At 46.3% G+C, this 22,124-nt stretch overlaps 2 protein-coding genes across 3 annotated transcripts in view; both read right to left on the minus strand.

Annotated features, from left to right (window-relative positions):
* RPAP1 (RNA polymerase II associated protein 1) overlaps window positions 1-10,269 on the minus strand; it is a 38,714-nt gene extending 28,445 nt beyond the window's left edge. Inside the window, exons 1-6 of the mRNA XM_063159054.1 lie at window positions 10,232-10,269; window positions 7,052-7,304; window positions 6,016-6,164; window positions 5,385-5,477; window positions 3,888-4,068; window positions 1,657-1,833 (exon numbers count right to left, since the gene is read on the minus strand). Coding sequence (XP_063015124.1) covers window positions 1,657-1,833; window positions 3,888-4,068; window positions 5,385-5,477; window positions 6,016-6,164; window positions 7,052-7,241 — 790 coding nt within the window. The 5' untranslated portion in view covers window positions 7,242-7,304; window positions 10,232-10,269. The remainder of the gene's footprint in view (window positions 1-1,656; window positions 1,834-3,887; window positions 4,069-5,384; window positions 5,478-6,015; window positions 6,165-7,051; window positions 7,305-10,231) is intronic.
* Window positions 10,270-12,160: 1,891 nt separating this feature from the next.
* Window positions 12,161-19,976, minus strand: LOC134419597 (uncharacterized). 2 transcript variants are annotated; one of them, XM_063159055.1, is made up of 2 exons: window positions 19,939-19,976; window positions 12,161-14,845 (listed from the first exon to the last, which is right to left on the minus strand). In XM_063159055.1, the coding sequence occupies exon 2, from the start codon at window positions 14,728-14,730 to the stop codon at window positions 13,027-13,029; it is 1,704 nt and encodes a 567-aa protein (XP_063015125.1). In that variant the 5' UTR covers window positions 14,731-14,845; window positions 19,939-19,976; the 3' UTR covers window positions 12,161-13,026. The 2 variants fall into 2 exon arrangements, with proteins under 2 accessions (XP_063015125.1, XP_063015126.1); XM_063159056.1 differs by lacking the exon at window positions 19,939-19,976 and adding an exon at window positions 19,340-19,873.
* Window positions 19,977-22,124: the final 2,148 nt, after the last annotated feature.

Here is a 22,124-nt window from a genome sequence, read left to right on the forward strand (position 1 = left end):
AGTCACTGATGTCAATCTGTGCACAGTATATCAGAAACTAAGCCTACTTCTGTCCAGAGTCTCCACCAACAAAACCAGCACAGTACCAACAATAAGACACTGCCCAGCACAGAACTATGTACCCATTCTCATACTTCACACCACGGAGTATCCTCTGCTTCATAACCAAGAAGTTAATTCAGGGACTGGACAGCATTTAACATGCACAAATCATTCACATTCCCAAATTTGGAGAAAGTCTCCTTAATTCACAGCTCTGTGCCTGTCCAGCTCCTAAATCCATCTGTAAGTCAGTAATTTAGTTTAGGAGTGTTTCATCATGTATAATTCTCTACCCACAGATATTCTGGGAATTCCAAAATTACCCCCAGTTTCTTTAAGGCCTCAAAAGACTAAAGTATCTACCCTTGTAATCTACAAGGCATATAAAAATACATTGATTCAGAAAATCTTGTTGAAAAATACTTACAATACATCCCATCCTTTTTCAACTCTTTAAGTATTCACTTCACTAATATCCCAAAGGACAGAGTGGTGGGGATAAGGAGCAAAAAATCACAAATCACTCACAAGAAGCAAGTATGTAATCAGGGTATTTTTCATACACGTGCCATAGTTATAAGCAGTGAAGCCAAATAAAACACTTGGGTCTCTGAATGAAGGATGGACCCAAACAATCTGGCTGCAATTATTTTGTGTAGTTCCTCTGCCACCTTTCCAGTTATACCCATGTTGCTTGCAATGAAGTCAAGATAATTAATATGATCTTTAAGCTGAACCCACAAGAGACTTATGCATTTAAAATGCCACTCATATCTAAATTTGATGCTAGAGGACCTGAAATCATGAGAATTTAAAAAATCCTTGTCTGCCACCTACATCTGTACATCTGCTCTTCCTGAGCATATAAATTCATCAAACTAACACCAGCAAGTGTTGCAGTGGCCCAGATCATATGAAGTCTTATCAAACACACCACATTCAGTGTTCTCCTCTACCTTGTCATCAGCTGCTAGTGACAGGCATTCTCAGAGCACCACTGTGGACAGGGCTCCAAACCAGAGACCAGACCCCTGCTAGAATATGCCTGTACCCAACAGTGTGAAAATTAAAACATTTTTTCTAAAAGTCAAGGCTAATTTCAAGTTTTTCTGCTCTACAAGTATCGGTTTGAACTGAAATCTCCCACATGCCCATATGTTCTCCCTATCCGGGTACTGACAGTTCTGGCCCAAGTTTTAGGTATTTTGGAGGGGAAGACCAAGGATTCTTTCTCACCTCAACATTGCTATGACACTGCTTCTTATCAGCTTCAAAAAATTACAGTTTAGGACCTTAAACATTTATGTGCAATCATGTATTTGGAGTGCAAGTCAATAAAGTTCACGGATCATCTTAACCCACAGCAGAGGGGTGACAAGAAAGACTTAAGCCAAACCAACCTTCACTGAAAAATAAACACTATTTAATTTCTTCACACTTAGTTCTTACTCATAAGCTATTGATATGACATGGAAGCAAGATTATCCACATATGGAATGAGCAGGAATTCCAAGTTCCCATCCTTGACCTGTGAATTTGCTAAGACTTTGGGACACCTACACATTCAATAAGTTGCCTCAACTGTAGAGCTGACCCTCCCTGGGAAGCACATACCCAGCTGAGCCAGAAGCCTCGCCTGCTCCTGCAGGATCTCTTCCTCAGACATGGACTGCAGCTTCTCCAAGTTCTCTTTGTGAATAGCTTGAGCTTCCTGCTCACTCCTTTGGCTTCCAAGACCCTCTCCCGTTATGAGACAAGGACGCTGAGAGGTCAAAAAGTCATCATCTTTATCTATAAGAAGAGCAGAGAAAGCAGTTAGTGATCTGTGTCTACAGCATCATGAATAAATCTCAACTCTGTCATTAACAGGCTTGCATAATTTTTTCCTTACCTTGGTAGTAAAGTTAGAACAGAAATAAAGAAGTTTAGCTTAACTTCAAACACAAGTAAACCATTTGTGCTTTCATTCCATGTTACAACAAATATGTTGACATAATTTCCAGCTTGTTTCTTTGGGAGTTTGAGGAAGATGGTAGGGGAAAGAAATTATGCTTCTTTAATGCAAAGCAACAGCATAAAAAGGTAAACTGCAGTATAATTCACAACTGATGCATCAGAGCATTCTTCCAACCTAGTGAATACTAGATTATTTCTCTGCCCAGGGATGCCTGAACCCACATTCGTATGTCAGCTGAACCATGACCTAGTAAATAGTTGCTGAGTAAGACAGAGAATTAGATGAGGTAAACCAGCTTCCAGATGATAAAGGATCAATTCTCAACACAGGCATGTTTGCTTCTAACAATGTCCTATTGTCACCTTCAAGGGTTAAACATATTAGAAGTTATAGCAAGGGACATTCCTCCTACTCTGAACAAAGCTGAGTCTCCTTCATCATCTGATCTAAATCCATTTTAAATGTTCATTTCATTTAACCATTGCACCAGGTAACATGCTCCTTTGGTCAATGTGAGACCCTCCAGCTCTTCTGTAACCCACTATACAAGGATCTGACTTTGCAACTTTTTTGCTTATGTTTTGTTCATATGCTCCATATATTGACTTGGACCATCCCTATGCCCATAACCAGCCAGGCCTCAAAGCATCAAATCCCTGTTCAAACAGCAGCAATGACTCTCAACATAACACCAGGAAGATTTGATGTCATTGCACGGTTGTTGTGCATATAGAGCAGAAAGAGATAAGACAGGGTGACCTGGCAAAAGCTTCAGCATACCTCCCACCACCAGCAACTAAACTAAGTATTACAACAAACAAATACGTTGTTACTACAAGAAATTAAGCTCCCCCTCTTCTCTTGCTTCTAGTGATCCTGCCACAACAGTCTGGCTGAAGAGGCAAAGGGATTTTGTAGTCTCTCTGTCACGTTATTACAGTTTAAAAGGGTTCATGTTCAAGAGGATGACAGCTATACAGCTGCTCTATTTCCCCTTCAGCTTTCTCAGACAGAATTATACATGTCCAATTATAACAGGACATACACTAAGCACAGTTTAGTGACCTGGATGGTGGGTTTGTGCACACACAGCACATCTGGCAGTTCTCTTATCAATTCTCTAACAGGGGGCAGGGCTGACACAAACCTTAGCCTAATGGTGATAATCTTCAAATGACATCTTGCCTCTATTTCAATGTGAAAAAGAGCATGTCAGGGTAAAACCCAGACACAGGGTGCTCCTAAGCAAACTGGACTGCCCCAGACAAGACAAATAAAAAAAAAGCCTAGAGATGCTGGTAACAGTTGAACTGACTTCATCTTTCCCTGTCACGTTGCTGTCAGACAAGTAACTGTTGGAGGTGGCAGTGACTCATCAGCACCGCTTCACAGCACTCCTTATGGAGCAAAGCCACAGTCTCATGGCAGCAGATCTGGTGACAGAAAACTGAGCTTTCAAACCTTTCAGTAGGAGTGAGAACCCACATCACAGTGGTCTCAAACGCTTTCAACACAGAACCACTCTCTTCCCAAAATTGTGGAAATCAGTGATGAAACAAGAAAAACTTTACATATAACAAACAGAAAGGGAAAGGAGGACAAGAACCTTGAAAAATAAATCTAGCTCCCTGTGTGAAGTAAAAAGGAAACCAGGGAGAAAGCGAACCAAATTTTTAGAACCATCTCAGAATTTTCTCCTTAGAATTTTTTGTTTGGATCTCAGACCATCTCAAATCATAGCCACAATACAGACATTCCAACTGACCTTGAGATTCCTAAACCGAGGACAGCAATGCTACCCTAATTTAAAAACGTGGTGCGCTGCCGTTACGGTTACTAAGACTGTGTAAATACGGTCAGCTGGATGAGCAGAACCTTCTCCACTTACCACCCCTGCTGCCGGGGAGAGGCGCCTCGCCCACGGATCCCACAGGATCCAAGGCATCCGGAGCAGCTGATCGTACTTCCACGCACTCGGCAGCAGAGGGAGCCGTCGCTGCCTTTTCAGCAGCTCTTTTTGCTGCCATCTTCTGTGCAAAGATGCTTTTTTTTCCAGATCCCAGCTGCACCTGCAAACGGGGAAGCCACGTACTCACTTTTCTATCCAGAGTCTCCCTACACACCTGCCATTAACAGGTGATGGGATCCTAAAGACACCCTCAGATCAGACTTTGGGACACGATATAGGGAGGTTGCTGGCAGTCACCTGTCCCTTTCTGTGCACATGTGAATATTTTTTAGCACACAGTTTACTGCTATGACAGAGAGACAAAGACATGGATGATTTGGCATCTAGAGAAGGAAGATGATTAATTATAAGTGAATTCAAGCAAGGAAAATACATCTAAAATGTCACCAAACACAATAGTTAGAGCTTTCCTGCTGTTCAGAAGCTCTGCATAGCTGAATACCTTGGATTTCTGAGTATAAATGGGCTGTACTTCACTGTGCCCACCACATGCTTGGAACAGGCTTCTTATAAGGTGATTAGTGAGCAGCAGGGTGAAGAGATCTACACAGTAAGAAGCGGGCAAGTAGTGCTAAAATAATCCTGGTTAAATTACTGTGTTGCTTGCCTAGGTAATGGAAGGGCATGCCTCTGAACAGCCTTGCACAGGGGATGCACAGGAAATCCAAAGGAGACTAAGCAAAAAATCTCTTGCATGTCTCCAGTCCAGAGAAGAAGCTTAAAAGGCAGTCTGAACATTTGGTAGCTGCTTTGAGCGCTTCTACATCAGATAAGCAAAACTGGTAGTTTAAAAAGTATTACTCTCACCCTTCAAAATAAGCTACCTCCTCAAAAGCAACCACAGCTGTCAATCACATACCAACTCCCAGCATCTGACTCCCACTCAGTTAGCAGTCCTTGCTACTACAGCAATGACTGATAATAGCAACCATGGCTTCCAGTTTTACAGCCTCAGAAAATAATTATGTCAAAATCAAAAAGCACTGCTAAAGATAACCTGACCAACCATACTCGAATGTTATGGAGGAGAAATCAGGTGCGATTTCAATAAGAACCTGGTGGACAAAGCAACAGAGATTGCTCCTCAGAGAAAAACAAGCAGAACAGGATCAATTCTATTACAGCACTGCAGATTTGACCCACCTTTATAAAGTTAGTCAAGGAAGGCTAAACTAAGAAGATTCCAATGTTACTTAACTGCAGGCTATGGAGTAGCTACTCGTTGGCAGCTTGGTAGAAGAACTCTCTCCTTCCCTCAGCTGGAAATGCCACAGATACATTGAGCTAGCTCATAATCTTCAGCATACTAAATTGGTTATTTTGAGCCCTACCAAGCCCCACTAAGCATTTAGGATTTAATGGGAGAAAGTTTAATTGTTAACAAAGGTAGCATAAAACATCTGCTCCTAATCTTACCTCACTTTTTATCTCGGAGCGGTGAAACGTCCTTGGGAACGGGTCCCCCGTGGGCACTGGCAAGGTCACTGCTACTGCACTGGTGTCTCGTTCCTGAAGAAAAAATTCAAGCCCTGTAAAACCATTGCAACAGCCAGACATGTTTGTTTATTTAACTGAGAGCAGGCTCAAAATCTCCCAGCTCTGCAGCTCACACTGTCATCAGGCTCAGAATACCTTGTGCTTATTCAGAGACAAAGTGAGACTATTTTCCAAAAGACTGGGCTGCCAAACTCCATGCATCACTCAAAGAATCAGATAAAGGAAAACCTAGGCCAGTGCAAAGCACAGAGAACATCCCCAGCAGAGTCCAGAAACTCACTCAAATCCACACTACAGCACATGCCTGCATGCAATCAGTGTGACCTGTAGGCAGCCAGGGCTGGAAGGTAGATCTGAAACTATATTTAACTGACAAGAAAAAAATACACCCAAAGAGCTTTTTTCTTTCAAGGTGCTCCAGGACACTGGTCTACAGTGCTGCTTCATTACACTGTAGAAATAAAAAGCAGCCACAGAGCCCTTCATCCCTGCTTAGTTCAGAGCATTCAAATAAAGAAACAGTAGATCATCACACAAAAGACAGACATACAATAATTTTGCTGAAGACTGCTGTAATGTGTCGATCATGACTGTCCAATCTTTCCTCTGGATCTTCATCCTCAAAGTGGACACTAGCACTTTTGATCTTGGACTTTTTTGGAGGAGCTGGAGTTAGAGCTGGGAGAGTGTCAGGAAAACCTGAGGAGGGGAAGCAATAACAAGGAAAACAAAAAGCAGTCAAGTTATTGTGTACAACCACTGTGCAGTAGGTACCAGACCAAAGCCTCCTAATACACCTTTTATTCCTCTAGTGAGAAATAAGGATAAGGAAGCAATAAGATGCTTAAGAGTCCCCTGTCTCTAAGTTAAAGGGTGTAGTGAAGAGAAACATGCTTGAAGATTCTATTTATGTATTGGCACAAGGTCTTTCCAAAGAGCTCCATAAGCAGGAAAGGGTACTGAGATCTCACTGCAAGTATTAAGGGAAGCAGCAAGGCTGTACAGAAACAAGTATTGTCCTTGGATGTTGTGTTGAGGCATAAAAGAGCATATTTCTGCTGCAAACTGTTAAATGTGAGGGATTTGTATGATCATGAACAAACTCCTTTTCACCTGCTATAATCAGATCATTTTTCCTCTACCTGGAACAAAGTACTGCAAGATTTATATTGCTGCTTTTAAAAAAGCACCTTGTGCTTCTGAGATCAAGCACATGACAAAAGTGTTACAGCTACTATTGATAGAGAAAACAAAAACAAGCCAGATCTGCTGGCTGAAAACTGGAGCAGCTAGGAGAGGTAAATCTCAAAGACACTGGGTCTGGATAGCTGGCAAAATAAGCAGTGAGAGTTCAACAGCACAAATTACAGAAAACACCTCTTGCTGGCAAGCTACCACAGACAGCTGATAAGTGTGGACTAAGGCACCAAGGGTGGTTCTACTGGATGCTAGCAGCATTGGACAGGCCAATTTCCAAGGCTAAGGAATAAATAATACTGAAAGAAGGGCACAGAGGCAAGGGAAAAGCAACACTAGGTTGAGAGACCTAGAGAATCTTAGTAATCCAAAGAAACAAACGAATTTACCATCCAACATGACTACATCTTTGCTGTCCTGGAGTGGGGGTCTCTCAGCATCTGTGCTCCCTTCCTTCCCTTTCCTCTTGTCTGCTTTCTTCACAATCTTCACTGCAGGTGAAGCTCTGGCTGCCAGGAACTGGTTCTGAAAGCGCAGCAGGTCTGCCTCGGACTCACCAGGCTTTGGTCTCGACAGCATCCTGCCTTCCTGCTCTCACACAGGACTCCAAAACATGGAAAATGGGTAAAACAACTGGATTTCCTGGAGATAGAATGGAGACAGCACGGGAAAACTCATTTTTGTCCCACTCTTACATTTCTGTACATACCACAGAACCCCTACTTCAGGATCACCTGAACACAAACACTTAAACAGGAGTCCCACACTAAGGGAATCCTGCTCTTCACTGCTGAACAAAAGGCTACTTGACAAGCCTGCACAAGGTCTGTCAGCCAGCCAGGAGCACAATGGCATCCAGCCAGTAAAAAGACAGACAAAAAGTGCATCACTGCCAGAATGCCAACAACACGGCCTGGGATTCGCAAAGTCAGAGTAACATCTTGTCCAAGATGATAATTGAGCAACTCAAATCCAACAGATTTGAGCTGCTCAATTATCAATGCCAACCAAGATTCTCAGAGGCACAGTATCACATAAACATCCCCCTCCAGCATACCATCTCCTCCAGATCCCTGGCAGGAAGCAAGAGACTCTCCACATAGAGCTGGACAATGAACTCCCTGACTCTTTGCTCTCCTTCTCACTCAGATCGCCCAAGTGAAAGAAGTCTTTCTTTCTCATGTAGAACTCCTGTTCTCATTCTCTTTCCTTACTGGCAGAAGCTGTGCTATTTCCAAGCATCTTCATTCACTGCCCAGGCCAATTTGGAGTTGAAAAAAACCAGTGAGATTTACACAGACTTTTTCACACCATGCACATGACAACTCACCAGGAAGGCAACTACTCCACCTCCCATCTACTAGGCAGGAAAATATTGGTGACTCTTGCTCCCCACATCTGATTCCCAGAGCCTGGGACCAGCAATCCACTTCTCACAGGCAGCAAGTAAACTGTTTGCAAATACATTTCATTGTATTCCTAGCATAAGCACACACCTACTTGCTGTTTATTTATGGAGCTTGCTGCCACAACAGGGCTCCCACAGCCAGGCATCGCTTGCTTGCACCCTCTTTGATATCCATAAGGAGCAGAACACGCATCCAAAGCCAAGTGTTCCCTGCCCTGTCAGCACAGCCTTCAAAGCCCAAAAGAGGAGCATGCCTGCTTTAACAGACACAAAACACACTGTTGGAAGGAAACACTGCTCCTAAGCTTTCTGCAAGAAGCCTCCTCCACACACAGCTCTACATAAACTTCTCCAAGTCTCTCCCTATCAAAACTTGATCAAGAAATACAGCGCCCCTGCAAACTGCATTTGTTGCTTGGCAAAACTGTCAGCACAAGAAGACAACCAAGCAGCCACTCTTAATGAGGTTGGATGGTCTTCCAGGAACCCCTTCCTCAAAGCCCTTCCTTCAGCACACGTGGCACCTGCAGACAATGAATGCAGGGAAAACTCTTGGCTTTCTTCTCAGGGCACCTTTTCCCATGTCCCATGGGAGCCAATACAGCACATCAGCAACACTCCCTTGGCTGTCAGGAGTCCTCATTCCCACCCACCAGAGCTCACAGAAAGCACACAGGACTAACAGACTAACAAACTCCTGAGGATCAGCACTAACCCCAGCATCCTGCAGCCTGGTTACCTCCAGCCTTGCAACTGGCTACTTAAAAGCTCACCAGACACCATCTGTTGGCCAGGGATGGGACCTCCAGCCAGCCAGCACATGCAACACACCGAGATACTGTCCTAGGAACACAGGAAACAGATCAGAAATGCTGTCCAAGGACTATGAGCATCTCTGAACTCCACTACATAGTGACTGCTGTGTACACTATCATCTTACTTGATAAACTCCAGCACTGGTAGGCTTTTTAATTTCTGGTGGTTCGTCTGCACTTACAGTGTATTTTTCTTCCTCAGCAGCAGAGCCCAACACGCAAAGGGAGACAGTTACATCTATGCACCAGACACAGTCAAAAGAGAAAATATGTATATGCTGAAGCAAAAAAAAATCCTCTCTGACTGCTACTGTCATTTGTGAACCTTGGGGAAGGCCTTTTTACCCATTCTCAAGTGTACAGTTTTGCATCATTTTGATAAAGTTATGAGATTTGGGCAAAAGAGGAATACGAGATCCTGCTGTCACAATTAGTGTCTCAAATTAACCTCTTCAGATCTTGTTGGTTGTGGCAAGAATTTAAAAGGAGAAGCAGAGAGTCTCTGCTCTCAGTCTCTTCTGGGCAGCCCAGCAGGCAGCGGAAAAGCACAAATTCCCCACTTGAGATCAGCAGGCAATGAAAGCCTCACTCAGGATTATTGACTCCTTTGCAAAATGGTGACATGCATTCTCTGCTCTGTCACAAAAATGCTTTCCGCACACAATGCTGTAATGGCCAACAGTCTTCTTGACACTTTTAGTTGCTACAGAAAAGGCAGACAGTGGAAAGACACTCCTCACAGATGAAAAATTCCAGCCACAAGAGTCAACTGCTGCAAGAAATTCTCCTCAAAGAGGCTCCACATCTCATGCTGGTCACAGAAGACTCATCGACTGTGACCCTGCCTGTCGGGCACACACCGTGTGCACGCACACAGCACCCTGCCAACAGAAATGCTGCTGTCTCAGCTTGTCTCGAGAGTCTCTGCAATAAACAGGAACCAGAACAGCGCAAAATAAAATTAAAAACAACAGCTGTTATTAACACACTGAAGAGATGACGCGTGCCAGCGTTCCCACCGCGTTCACAGCCCTGATGGACTTACGGAGACTCGGCCTGGCAAGGCCTCTCTGATGGGGGCAGGGAGGGAAGGCGGGAGGCACACAGCGGCACAGATCCCGCAGCACCGCCCGGCACGGCGGGCATGGCCACTGCATCGGCGGCCGCGCGGAGCCCGTAGCCGCGCTCCTCTTTACACCAGGGTAAAAGACCAAGCGCTGTGCCCCTGCCGGCTACACCGAGCGAGGCCGGGCCGGGCCTGCCCCGCCGCCGCCGCGGGGTTCCCGCGGGCAGGAGAGGCCCCGCGGCCGCCGCAGCCCCGCCGCCACAGCCCGGCCGCCACTCACCTGCGCGGCGCCGCCGCTCCCGCCCGCGCTTCCGCCCGGCCGCCGTCACTTCCGCCCGGCCCGGCCCGGCCCCGTCCCCCGGCTCCTGGCGGGGCCCCGGAGCCGCTGTGGGCTCGCCCTGCGCTTGTGCGGCCCAGGGCAGCTCCGCCGGCGCCACCCTGGGTCCCAACACCGGCACACAGAAACGCATTCGTGTCCGCGCAGGAGCTGTGCCGGAGGGCGTGGCCGGGCCCGACACCGGGCGTGTTTTGGGAGAGCAGATGCAAAAAGCTCTGTGAACATGGCTGTAATTCATTATTCATGACTTACTGTTTGTAATATGTGCCAAGCTTTATTAGAAACTATGAGAGAGCTGTCACAACTGGCAGGAGCTTTGATTTTAATGTTGGTTATTGATTTTAGTGCTTGGTCAACTTTCAGCTCTTCTTACAGAACGAGTCAATTTTGGAAGGCACCACAGTTGATCATCTGGTCCAACCTCCCTGCTCCAGCAGGGTCATCCTAGATCACAGGGCACAGGATTACATCCAGGTTCTAGAATATCTCCAGTGAGGGAGATTCCACAATCTCTCTGGACAACCTGCTGGTTGTCAGTCACAGTACAATAAAGAAGTTGTCCTTCATGCGCAGGTAGAACTTCCTGTGCATCCGTTTTTGCCCCTTCTTTATTTGTCCTATTTCTTGGTACCATCAAGAAGGGCTCTGCTCCATCCTCTGATACCCGCCCTTGAGATACCAATAGGCACTGGTGAGATTAATAAAGATGATATACCTGGGGAAAAAAAATCCCTGAGCATGAGAACAGGCACAGATTCTCACTCAGCTTGGACCTGGTAGGCTCACTGGGAAGGACTCACCACAAAGTGCTTTGATGCTGTAAAAAAATTAAGCACTTTTTCACTTTTTGCAGGGGGGGTATACCTTTAGAAAGCTGCAATACTACTTAAAATTACAGCCAGAAACACATTTTATCCTTTATGACCACTGTAAGCACTTAAATCTCTAGATTTCTGTTCATCTTCAGGCCACGCATCGGAGCACCACTGGGTTACAGAGGGCTGGGGCAGGTGCAGTGGTGCCAGCAGAAGATTTCTCTCTGCCCCTTCCAGGCTTTCCTGGGGCTGAACTTGGGAATGGTTTCCCGTGCACCCCATGGACACAGTTCAGTTCTCCCAGCTGCACAGTAAGGCAGGGAGGCCGTGGCACTGCTCGCCTTGGAATGTGCTTGGCTGAAGCATTGGGGCTGCTTAGACTGTCTGACAGCTGCTTCTGGTTCTGGCTCAAGACAGCCATGAGCATTTTCCCTCCCTGACTCCTCTCACACTGGCTGCGCAGCTTCTGTGGCCACACACACAGTGTCTCTTAGCATGCAGGTGAAATGAGGAAACAATCTTTTCTGCCAGAAAGACATACAAATAGAATATATTATATATTTGATTTTAATTACTGCAAGGCAGGAATGCTTCCCATCAGATCTGCCAGAGTTGTATGTATCTTTCCTTCATTCCATCAATTATTTACCTTCAGTTTTAATAATACAGTTAAAGGCACTATATATAGTTTCTGCTCTATCAATAAACCATGCTTGTGTGTCTTCATATTTATCTTATAAAATTATAAGTACCAACATGCCTGCTTGGATTTGCTAAGCAATTCTAGCAATGGAATTCCCAGCAGTGCATGTCTTGGAGTCTTTGGTGGTGAACTCAAATATTCCTCACTCAATGAGAGCTATTTTATGAGACTTTTAATGAGATTTTTTTTTTATTATTTTATGAGCTCACCGGTCTTTTCACAAATCCCAGCAATCTCCTTCATCCCCTTCTTATAGCTCCGTGCTGATTTAAAACCCAGTGGGAATATGAAACCTACTTGAGCTGCTCCCTTTCCCCTGCCCCTTTCCAGCAGTGGAGGAAACACAAGGAGAGATTATAAATTGGAATCACAGTTTACTGAAAAATTGCAATAAGCACAACAATATTAATAAAAGAGTGTACAAAAGAGAGATAATAAAAGAGTGTACAAAAGAGAGACAAATGGATATTCACTACTGAACAAACAAAAATACTTCCCAAAGACCACATCCAGTGTGGTTTTCCAAGAAAAAGGCAAAATGATGGCTGTCCCTGTGCTGGGCAGCATGGAGTATATGCGAAAACAAAAGCAGAATGTTGGAAAGGCTTGCAATTTAACTTTTCCCACTCAGACTGAAAACAATGGAAGAACAGGGACAAGGCAAAACCTGGTGGGACCTGACAGGGCTCTGAAGCAGGTCAGAGGACCCTCCTTCTCGGCCTTTTGGGAGCAGGACTGGAGAGCTTGGCGCTTCCAGCAGCTGCTCCAGTGGCTGCAGTCACAGCAGCTGCAGCCTGGGCTCCACATGGCTCAGCTGTGCTCTGCCCTGCTGCTGCTTTCTCTCCTTTCTTTTTCTTGGAGCAGCTCCCCAGCTCTTGGGCTCACCAGCGCTGTCTTTGAGCACCAAACCAGAAAAGCCAAATCCCCAAGCATAGCAAAAGATGGCCACCCTTCCACTTCCATCCCCTGACTTCCTCCTGCTCCAACCACATTCTTGCCATGACATGAACGGTATGGAATTATACAGTGCTAGAAACTCTATCCCTTTCCTCTATAACCATAATGAACTCATCTCAGTTTGACATGACTTCCTGCCCTACCATCAAACCCAAGAATCCACACAGTATGATAAGGTCAGTGCACGCAATCTGCCTTCCCCATCCCATAAATACAAGGCACTTTAGTACATGTGATCCACAATCCAGGCTCAGTCCATCAAACTAGTCCTTGGGTTGCATTGCTTGAAACAGTTCTCCCATTTGCTCAGCAATCTCCTTCATCTTCTGACGTGCCTCTTCTATGGTGGTGCTGGCATTATGGACAGTGACACAGCATTCTCCATCCGTCAGGTTTAGCATCCCACACACTCCATTCTCTTTCAACAACCACGTATCCGTGGCTAATCGCTTCTGCAGAGCCATTTCCGATGCCTGCGGGGCCTGCACCTTCGGTTCCCTGAGCGAGCGTCCGGTCCAGTTGCTTAACACATGGACTTGCCTAGTTAAGTTCTCCAAGACATACTTGTGCTGCTGGACAACTCCACTGGACACAAAAAATGATTCTAAGTCTAAAGCAACATTTTGTCCCCAGGTGTAATAGTCGGGGACTTGAATCCCCTGAATCCAGCCTTTTGCATCTGTTGGATTGTGGATTTCCCTCCGCACTTTGTTGTTACGATAAAGTGTATAATTGAACGTTTTAGATGGACACATGGTAGGAAACCCAACCGTACACTGCAGTCCAGCCATATCATACATGTTCAAGTGGGAATACATTTTCCCATCTGAACATGCCCATACCGTTCCCCGTGGAGCTGGATATTTGGCTTGTGAACACTGATACAGGTCACCTTGGGGAACTTCCTGTGCTTCACTACTTGAATTCCAGACTCTTCTCTGGTCAGGGCCGTGTGTAATGGGAATGCCACAGGATAGTGCTGTCTCTGAATTTTCATAAGACCCATTACATCGGGTGTCTTGGTTTAGATAGCCATAGTTGGGATAATCCCAACAGGTACACATGTCCCGGATAAAAGTTCTCAGCTCCGAGATGTACCAGGTTTCTATAGGCTCACCTGCTCCTGTGGTACAATCTAATATACGGGAACAATTCAGAAAGGAGGTCTCTGATTTACTTTGGGTAAGACTTCTACGGTTCCTCACTTTCCAGCAGATGCTCTCTCCATTAGGTAGTGTGGTCTGATAATCCTTACAGTCTGATTTCTCCACTTCCCATTCTACTATTTTCCCTGTGGGGACCCTGGAAGCCCATTGTAGTGTAGATATAGGATCAAAGATTTGTTTCAGAGACCAGGCCCACTCGTAATTTGTTCGGTTTACTTGCTGTGCGGTTCCTGGGTTATCAGGGATTTGTATACACCATCCTGCATCCCAATGTAAATTGTACTCATGTTCAAAAAAGCCACCCTCAGCAGGAGAATCCCACCATGGTACCACCGTGCAAGGGATAGAAGTGACATTTTGCAATGTCTCAGAAGGGTTGATGTCTAATGACCGATAGCATGTTTGATTCCATAAATCGCTCCAGGTAGAGTCCCGTGGGAGCTGGTAAAAGGCATTCTTGTATTCTACCCATGTCCCATTTGCATCCCACTGTTGTCCTTCTTTCTGGTCTAGGAACTGGGACTCCACCATTCCCCAGGTAACATTTCCTCCTGTTTTTTTAAGATTATCCAGTTCTCTTGTTAATATTTCTGAAAAATTTAACCAAATCATCATAAATCTAAACCCCTCTGATGCAGATTTGGGGAGGTTAATACATATTCCTTGATTTGTATGATTCCAAATATGCATAAATCCTTGTATCAACTCCCAAGCTAAATTTGGTTCAGTACTCTGATTTTCAGTCGCTTGAGACAAAATCATACATCCATAACATAAGAGTAAAAACTTTTCCCACACCATTTTTTTGCTAGTGAAAAGGCAAAATAGGCTTAGCAAAATCAAATTAAAAAATACACAAAATGATCCGTCCACTCAAGAGTTGAAAGCATAGGTCCAGCAGTGGATTTCAGATAATCTGTAAAACATATACATGCATAAAAACAAAACATGATTAAAAGGAGGGAACAATCCACCACCTGGCATGCAAGTTAAGTGGCTTTTTTAAGGTCAGGGGTACCAATCCCACTCTTGGTAATTCTGCCAAAACCAGCTGTCCTAACCAATGGATTTGCAGGGTCTTTAGTTTCTTTTGTTCCAGGGAGCACAGCTGGGGATGAAGACAAAAGGTTGTGAGTTGCAGGCACCCATTAACTCCCCAGAAGCTCTATGTACCCCATTTGATACCCTCTTGCCCATTCAGGTTCATGAGGTTTCAGGTTCCTCTTCACGAGCCCATGGGTGCATTCGACAACCTCATTTGCCTAGGGGTAGTATGGAGTGTGAAATGTCCATGGAATTCCTTCATCTTGTGCTCACTCTTGAACCACCCTGGTGTGGGAGGATGGATTGTAGGAGAATGGAGACAGCACTAAAGCAATCTCACCCCTGAGCAGTTGCAGCTGTAATTACCAAAGAGTAGGAACAGCTCTGCCCTTAATAGGCCACAGCTGTGTCCAATAAGGATGGGTGTTATAAAGGAGTGGGTTAGCTGAGGGAGAAGAGAGCTGGAGTTTGTTGGTTATGCTGTGAGGACGAAGGGGCAGGTGGTTGTGAGAGGGCTAGGAAGGAGTCAGCTGGCTGTGCAGAAGAAAAGAAAAAAGGAGTCAGTGTTGTGAGGAGCTGCCCTGGGAACTCACAGAGAGAGGGTATGAAAGTTTTACAGAGTAAGACAATAAACTGATGCCAAGCAGTGATGCCAACAATTGGTGACCTCTATGGGGATGAGTCCTGACACCCTGGCAGTAAAGTGACTACTGTTGGACTGGAGGGACTAGGGCCATGGCAAATAATGAAACCATAGCTTCAATCCCTTTATGGTGCTGTGCCCTGCTGCTCTTGGTACTGCCTCAGCTTGAGTAAGCACAGACAATACTCCCACCCTGACTTCAGGAAAGGCCCTATATAGTCCACCTGCCAGGTCTCCCAGAGGCCTTTTCCATGTCCTTAGTGAAGGGATGCCTCCTGCAGTGGGTGTTGTTTCTCTAGTCCTGTACAACACTGACCACAGACAGAGATGACAGTGTTGCACAGTTCCCAAGTGCCAGGCCACAGTTCCCAAGTGACAGCTCCCTTAGAAAGATCCTTAAATCCTGGATGGTCTCCCTTGGCATGTAACCACTCTAGCAGATGTTTCCATTTCTCTTCTCTCTTTACTGCCATATCTGCTGCACAGGTCAATGAACCTACCTGATTATTCAACAGATGAGCCAGATTATCTCTCTTCTGGTGGGCAGGATTTCATCCCACCAAGAAACACTTTTGCTTAACAAATTTAGAATGTCTTCCCATTTCTCTCACTGCCATACTGGCAACTCAAAAGATCCCCCACTCCTTTGTTCACAAAATGGGAGCCAATTGGTGCATCCCTTAAAAACAGCACTGGGGTTTGTGTAAATAAATGCTGATTCTTTAGCGTCAGCCTCTAACAATTGCCCTGCCCGATCTACCTACCTACCCTGCTAATAATCACACAGCTACTGATTCTGCCATCTCAGCACTTTCTTCTCCCCTTGCCACAATTCTGTCTCCTGAATCAACATGCAGAACATTGCTCAGTATTTCTCTCTTTTGGAGGATGTCTCAGTGAACCACAAACTTCTCAGGCGGGGCTCAACTTGAGGGGTAGGTTTCATATAAGAAGGGAAGCTCCTGGTCCAGCAGGCTGCTAGGCAATTCCTGCATTTGGATCACCCTGGGTGCTCCCTTGCTCCCTCCTCTATCTGAGGCATATGGCAGTGATGATGTAATTGTTCATACCACCTTCTTACTGCTTCTCCCTGCACAACGCCCACACCAGGTGGGGTTCTGGCCAGTACAGGTTTCAAGACCTTGAAAGGTCCCCCTAAAATAATTGGTTTCTGCCATATTACTTCTTCAGCTCCCTGTAGAGCTAGACTAGCCACAGAGGCACTTCTACCAAACTGAATAAAGTTTTTTTCATCTTTAGAGGTGTGCAAATAAAGCCTGACAGGGCAAGCTGGAACCTCAGGTCTCCACTGCCACACGTGCATATAATCCATGAATTGCAAAGCCCCGTTTGATATGAAGTAGACCTGTTGGATGCAACCTGATATAACCCAGCCTCAAATATTAACAATTTTAAGACTTCTGTATGGACATGGATCTAGTCACTGGTGGTCCTCTGGGGTGTTAAATCATGTTAAGGATGGGCTATGATGGAGAAAGCCAGAATGTGTTTTCTCCAAATTACCAGCAGGGCAAGGGCATGTTGTAGCTCCTTCTTCTATCCAGGAATTTCAATTTGCTCAAGGGAAGTCAAGGTTTTGGGGTGAACACACACTGTTCCTCCCCTCCACCATACTCCCAGAAGCTTTACTTCAGAAGATGGAGTTTGCTCCTCTTCTGCTGAAATTTGAAAACCTAAATTTTCAGGGTGACTAATTATCTCCATTTCTGCTTGTCCTACTATTGTGGGATTGGGGCTGCCCACCAATACATTGTGAATGTACTGATCTGTTTTAACTCCCTCCATGGGCATCACTACAGAGCATGCTATCTTCACCAGATCCCAGCATTAACATCCCTGGCAGGATGCAGGAGACTGTCCACGTGGAGCTGGACAACACACTTCTTGACTCTGTTTGCTCTCCTTCTCACTCAGATCGCCCAAGTGAAAAATATCTTTCTTCCTCATGTGGACCTCCTGCTCTCATTCTCTTTCACTGGCCCCTTACTGGCAGAAGCTGTGCTATTTCCAAGCATCTCCGTTCACTGCCTAGGCCAATTCGTGGTTGAAAAACAATGGTGAGATTTATACAGACTTTTTCACACCATGCATATGACAACTCAACAGGATGGCAACTCCTCCCATCTACCAGGCAGAAAAATATTGGTGACTCTTGCTCCCCACATCTGATTCTCAGAGCCTGGGACCAGCAATCCACTTCTCACAGGCAGCAAGTAAACTGTTTGTTAATACATTTCACGCTAATTTCAGCCACTGATCAGCACTAATGCTGCAGATTTGGCACCCTCCCACCCTCAGTATGTTAAACAGTGTGTGCATATTTGATTTCTTCCACTTTTAAAAACAAAGCAGGATTCAGGCATGATTTATTGAAAAGTTGGAAAGGAAAAGTGGACTTGAATTTTTAAAATTACCGTTATCTGCCATAGGGACAGGCAGAACACATCAGAAAATGCAAAGAGCATGGAAACAAATCCCTGCCCCAATCTCAGACAAAAACAGGGTTCGACCATTGTGCAGGCACAGCCACTGCCCTGAAGCCATAGTTTCCCTTATACTATTACTATAATTGATTGTAAAATATGTAGGGAGAAACCTCGTGGGAAAGATGCTCAGAAAGAAGAGTTACTGCCTGTAACTCGTAGGTAGAATTTATGACCTACCCTTGGAATATTTATACTGTTTTCAGGCATCTCATTCTTGACCAAGGCTGGTTAAGAGAGATGCTCTTAGTTCTGAGAGAAGAAAGGGGGCCAGGATGTTTTATTGGTTTTATGCAAGGTATTGGTGTGAAGCCATCCACCAAAGGCCACTTCAGGGCAGGAAGGAGCACCCTGCTATGGTACCTTGCTACTGTCAGGGAAGGGACTAACCCAAAACCACCTGGGATCTCACTGATGCTGAGAACGCAGAACCGCTCCCTTTCAGCCCACTCCGCTCGCAAGTGCACAGCAAAAACTGAAACCTCCACAGACAGCTCCTTCTTTTCTGTGTGTACTCCTAGCATAAGCACACACCTACTTGCTGTTTATTTATGGAGCTTGCTGCCACAACAGGGCTCCCACAGCCAGGCATCGCTCGCTTGCACCCTCTTTGATATCCATAAGGAGCAGAACACGCATCCAAAGCCAAGTGTTCCCTGGCCTGTCATCACAGCCTTCAAAGCCCAAAAGAGGAGCATGCCTGCTTTAACAGGCACAAAACACACTGTTGGAAGGAAACACTGCTCCTAAGCTTTCTGCAAGAAGCCTCCTCCACACACAGCTCTACATAAACTTCTCCAAGTCTCTCCCTATCAAAACTTGATCAAGAAATACAGCGCCCCTTCAAACTGCCTTTGTTGCTTGGCAAAACTCTCAGCACAAGAAGACAACCAAGCAGCCACTCTTAATGAGGTTGGATGGTCTTCCAGGAACCCCTTCCTCAAAGCCCTTCCTTCAGCACACGTGGCACCTGCAGACAATGAATGCAGGGAAAACTCTTGGCTTTCTTCTCAGGGCACCTTTTCCCATGTCCCATGGGAGCCAATACAGCACATCAGCAACACTCCCTTGGCTGTCAGGAGTCCTCATTCCCACCCACCAGAGCTCACAGAAAGCACACAGGACTAACAGACTAACAAACTCCTGAGGATCAGCACTAACCCCAGCATCCTGCAGCCTGGTTACCTCCAGCCTTGCAACTGGCTACTTAAAAGCTCACCATACACCATCTGTTTGCCAGGGATGGGACCTCCAGCCAGCCAGCACATGCAACACACCGAGATACTGTCCTAGGAACACAGGAAACAGATCAGAAATGCTGTCCAAGGTCCGTGAGCACTTCTACACTGCACAACATATCAACTGTTATGTGGCCACACTATCATCTGCTGTTGTACACCCTGTCTACATTAAAAGTCTCACAAAAAATTTCTGTCATGGTCTGGCCCTGCCCTGGAGAGTCTGAAAAATCCACCAGCTCTGCAGGAAGTGTTACAGGCGTAGCTGGGAGATCTCAGACTAAAGGAAAACACAAGAGCACAGAAGGCAATAAAGCCACAGATTGCTTAGAGGGCCAAGATCCACTTCTGATCCACCAACTTTAGTCCAAGTGTGAGGCCAGTCAGGAAGGTCAGCTATGACAGTGAGGGACCCTAAGCACCAGTGCCGCACCAGCGTGTCACGGCGAAGGCATTTACTTTACAGAGAAACGGAGTTCCACAATGCTCTCCCAAATGCTTTCCAGCAGCAGCGTTTAAGCTCTGACGCAAACGCTGCCACGCCGGGCCGCTGCTCCCGGCAGCTCGGGCCGCCACTCACCTGCGCCCGCACCGCGCCGCTCCCCGGCCCCGCCGCCCGCCGCGGGCGGCGCTTCCGCCCGGCCGCCGTCACTTCCGCCCGCGCGGCCGGGCCCCGGCTGCCCGCGGGGAGTTCAACCGCGCTAACCGAGCGCTCCTCTCGCCCTTTGACGCCTTCGCCACGGCCCCGCTCCCCGGCACGGTGCTCACGGCCGCCCGCTGCCTCCGGCCGGGCCCCGCTCCCGGAGGGACATCCCGCCGCCGAGCCGCGGCTGTGGGTTCGCCCTGCGCTCGTGCGGCCCGAGGCAGCTCCGCCGGTGCTACCGTGGGTCCCAACACCGGCACCTGCATCCCACAGCCGTGTCTGCGCACAGAAACGCATTCGTGTCCGCGCAGGAGCTGTGCCTTGTCATTGCCGCAGGGCGTGGCCGGGCCCGAGACCGGAGGTGTTTTGGGAGCGCAGATGCACCAAGCTCTGTGAACATGGCTGTAATTCATTATTCGTGACCCCCAGTGCTTCATTTCTTATGGCAGTGAGTCCTTCCCAAACAGTGAGCCCACCTGCTCCAGCCCAGGCCCCAGTGAGGATGTGTGCCTGTTCTCGTGCTTAGAGAATGCCCTTCCCAGGTGAAAAGGCTGAAAGTTGACCAAGCACTAAAGTCAATAACCAGCATTAAAATCAAAACTCCTGCAAGTTCCAACAGCTCTCTCATAGTTTCTAATAAAGCTTGACACGTATTACAAATAATCAGTCATGGTTTTTATCCATTCACAAATCTGTGATACTAAAGCAAAATTACAATCAGGAACAAGTTTTATCCAATACGGTCACTGAAAGCACCTATATCTATGGAAACAAAGGTAATCCTTCATTCTGTCAGCAGACTGGGATTTGTGATTAACTCCTGTTAATCACAGACTGTGATTAACTCATAAAAAATTGGAATTAAAATTACAATTTTTTTTAATGCTAGACAGCAAACATCTCCCTCAGCTTCATGTCTTCTGATGAGCAACCATGTTCCTGACATGATAAAGTTGACCACTGCACTATTTTAGGTCACTGAGCTCTCCTTGAAGTAGGAATCAACTTGAAGATGTCCCTTTAGGAGCCCTACATAACCAAGAGTGACTGTGATTCTAACCGTATGATCAGACATATGATTCTGGCAGAGATGTTTAAGCAGTTAGTGCCGTTACATCTGGTGTGCTTATAGATGCTTCTAGCAGGAGGAATAAATAGACCTGTTCTTAATTACATTTTGGAGATTTGCAGAAGGGAGCCTCGAGAGTGTTTGGAGCGCTCCTCTAGTGCTGTCCTGCCAGACCGCAGTTCATCAGCTGGGGGAGCTCTGCTTTGTGCTCCCTGAAGCAAAAGAAATCATATTAAAGGCAAACCTAGTTCAGGAATAGCAGTGCCTGCTGAGAAAGGGAGTGTCAAATGCTCTGTTTCACTGAAAATAACTGCTACCCTACCACCACCATCTGCCACTTAATATTGTTGTTCCCAATTTGTGCTGATTTGGGATGCAAGAAACACTTTGAAATAATTGTGCAGGTTTCTTGCAGTTAAACTTCAAGAGCAGCAGCTTCTCATCCTTTTGCTGTGGAGCCACCCACCATCCTGATGGCTCCAGGACTCTGTTGCTACCACAGGTCTGGCTGATGGAAGTGAGGAGTTCAAGGTGTCCTTTGGCTCCTAGCTGCCATTTGTAATCATTGCTTCTGGGGCAGTGAAGGTCAGGTGAGGCTGCTCCAAAATCTATTGAAATCAACAGATTGGGCCTCTGAAGCAAAATGAGAAACCACGGGTTAAGGTTTTGCACTACTCATCTTCAGGCCACGCATCAGAGCACCACTGGGTTACAGAGGGCTGGGGCAGGTGCAGTGGTGCCAGCAGAAGATTTCTCTCTGCCCCTTCCAGGCTTTCCTGGGGCTGAACTTGGGAATGGTTTCCCGTGCACCCCATGGACACAGTTCAGTTCTCCCAGCTGCACAGTAAGGCAGGGAGGCCGTGGCACTGCTCGCCTTGGAATGTGCTTGGCTGAAGCATTGGGGCTGCTTAGACTGTCTGACAGCTGCTTCTGGTTCTGGCTCAAGACAGCCATGAGCATTTTCCCTCTCTGACTCCTCTCACACTGGCTGCGCAGCTTCTGTGGCCACACACACAGTGTCTCTTAGCATGCAGGTGAAATGAGGAAACAATCT

The sequence above is a fragment of the Melospiza melodia genome, chromosome 6 (genome assembly GCF_035770615.1).
Source record: "Melospiza melodia melodia isolate bMelMel2 chromosome 6, bMelMel2.pri, whole genome shotgun sequence".
NCBI lineage: Eukaryota > Metazoa > Chordata > Aves > Passeriformes > Passerellidae > Melospiza > Melospiza melodia.

What these genes read in the sequence shown, in the direction of transcription:
- LOC134419597 (XM_063159055.1), bottom strand. Translation starts at nt 14,730, where the DNA reads ATGGTGTGGGAAAAGTTTTTACTCTTATGTTATGGATGTATGATTTTG.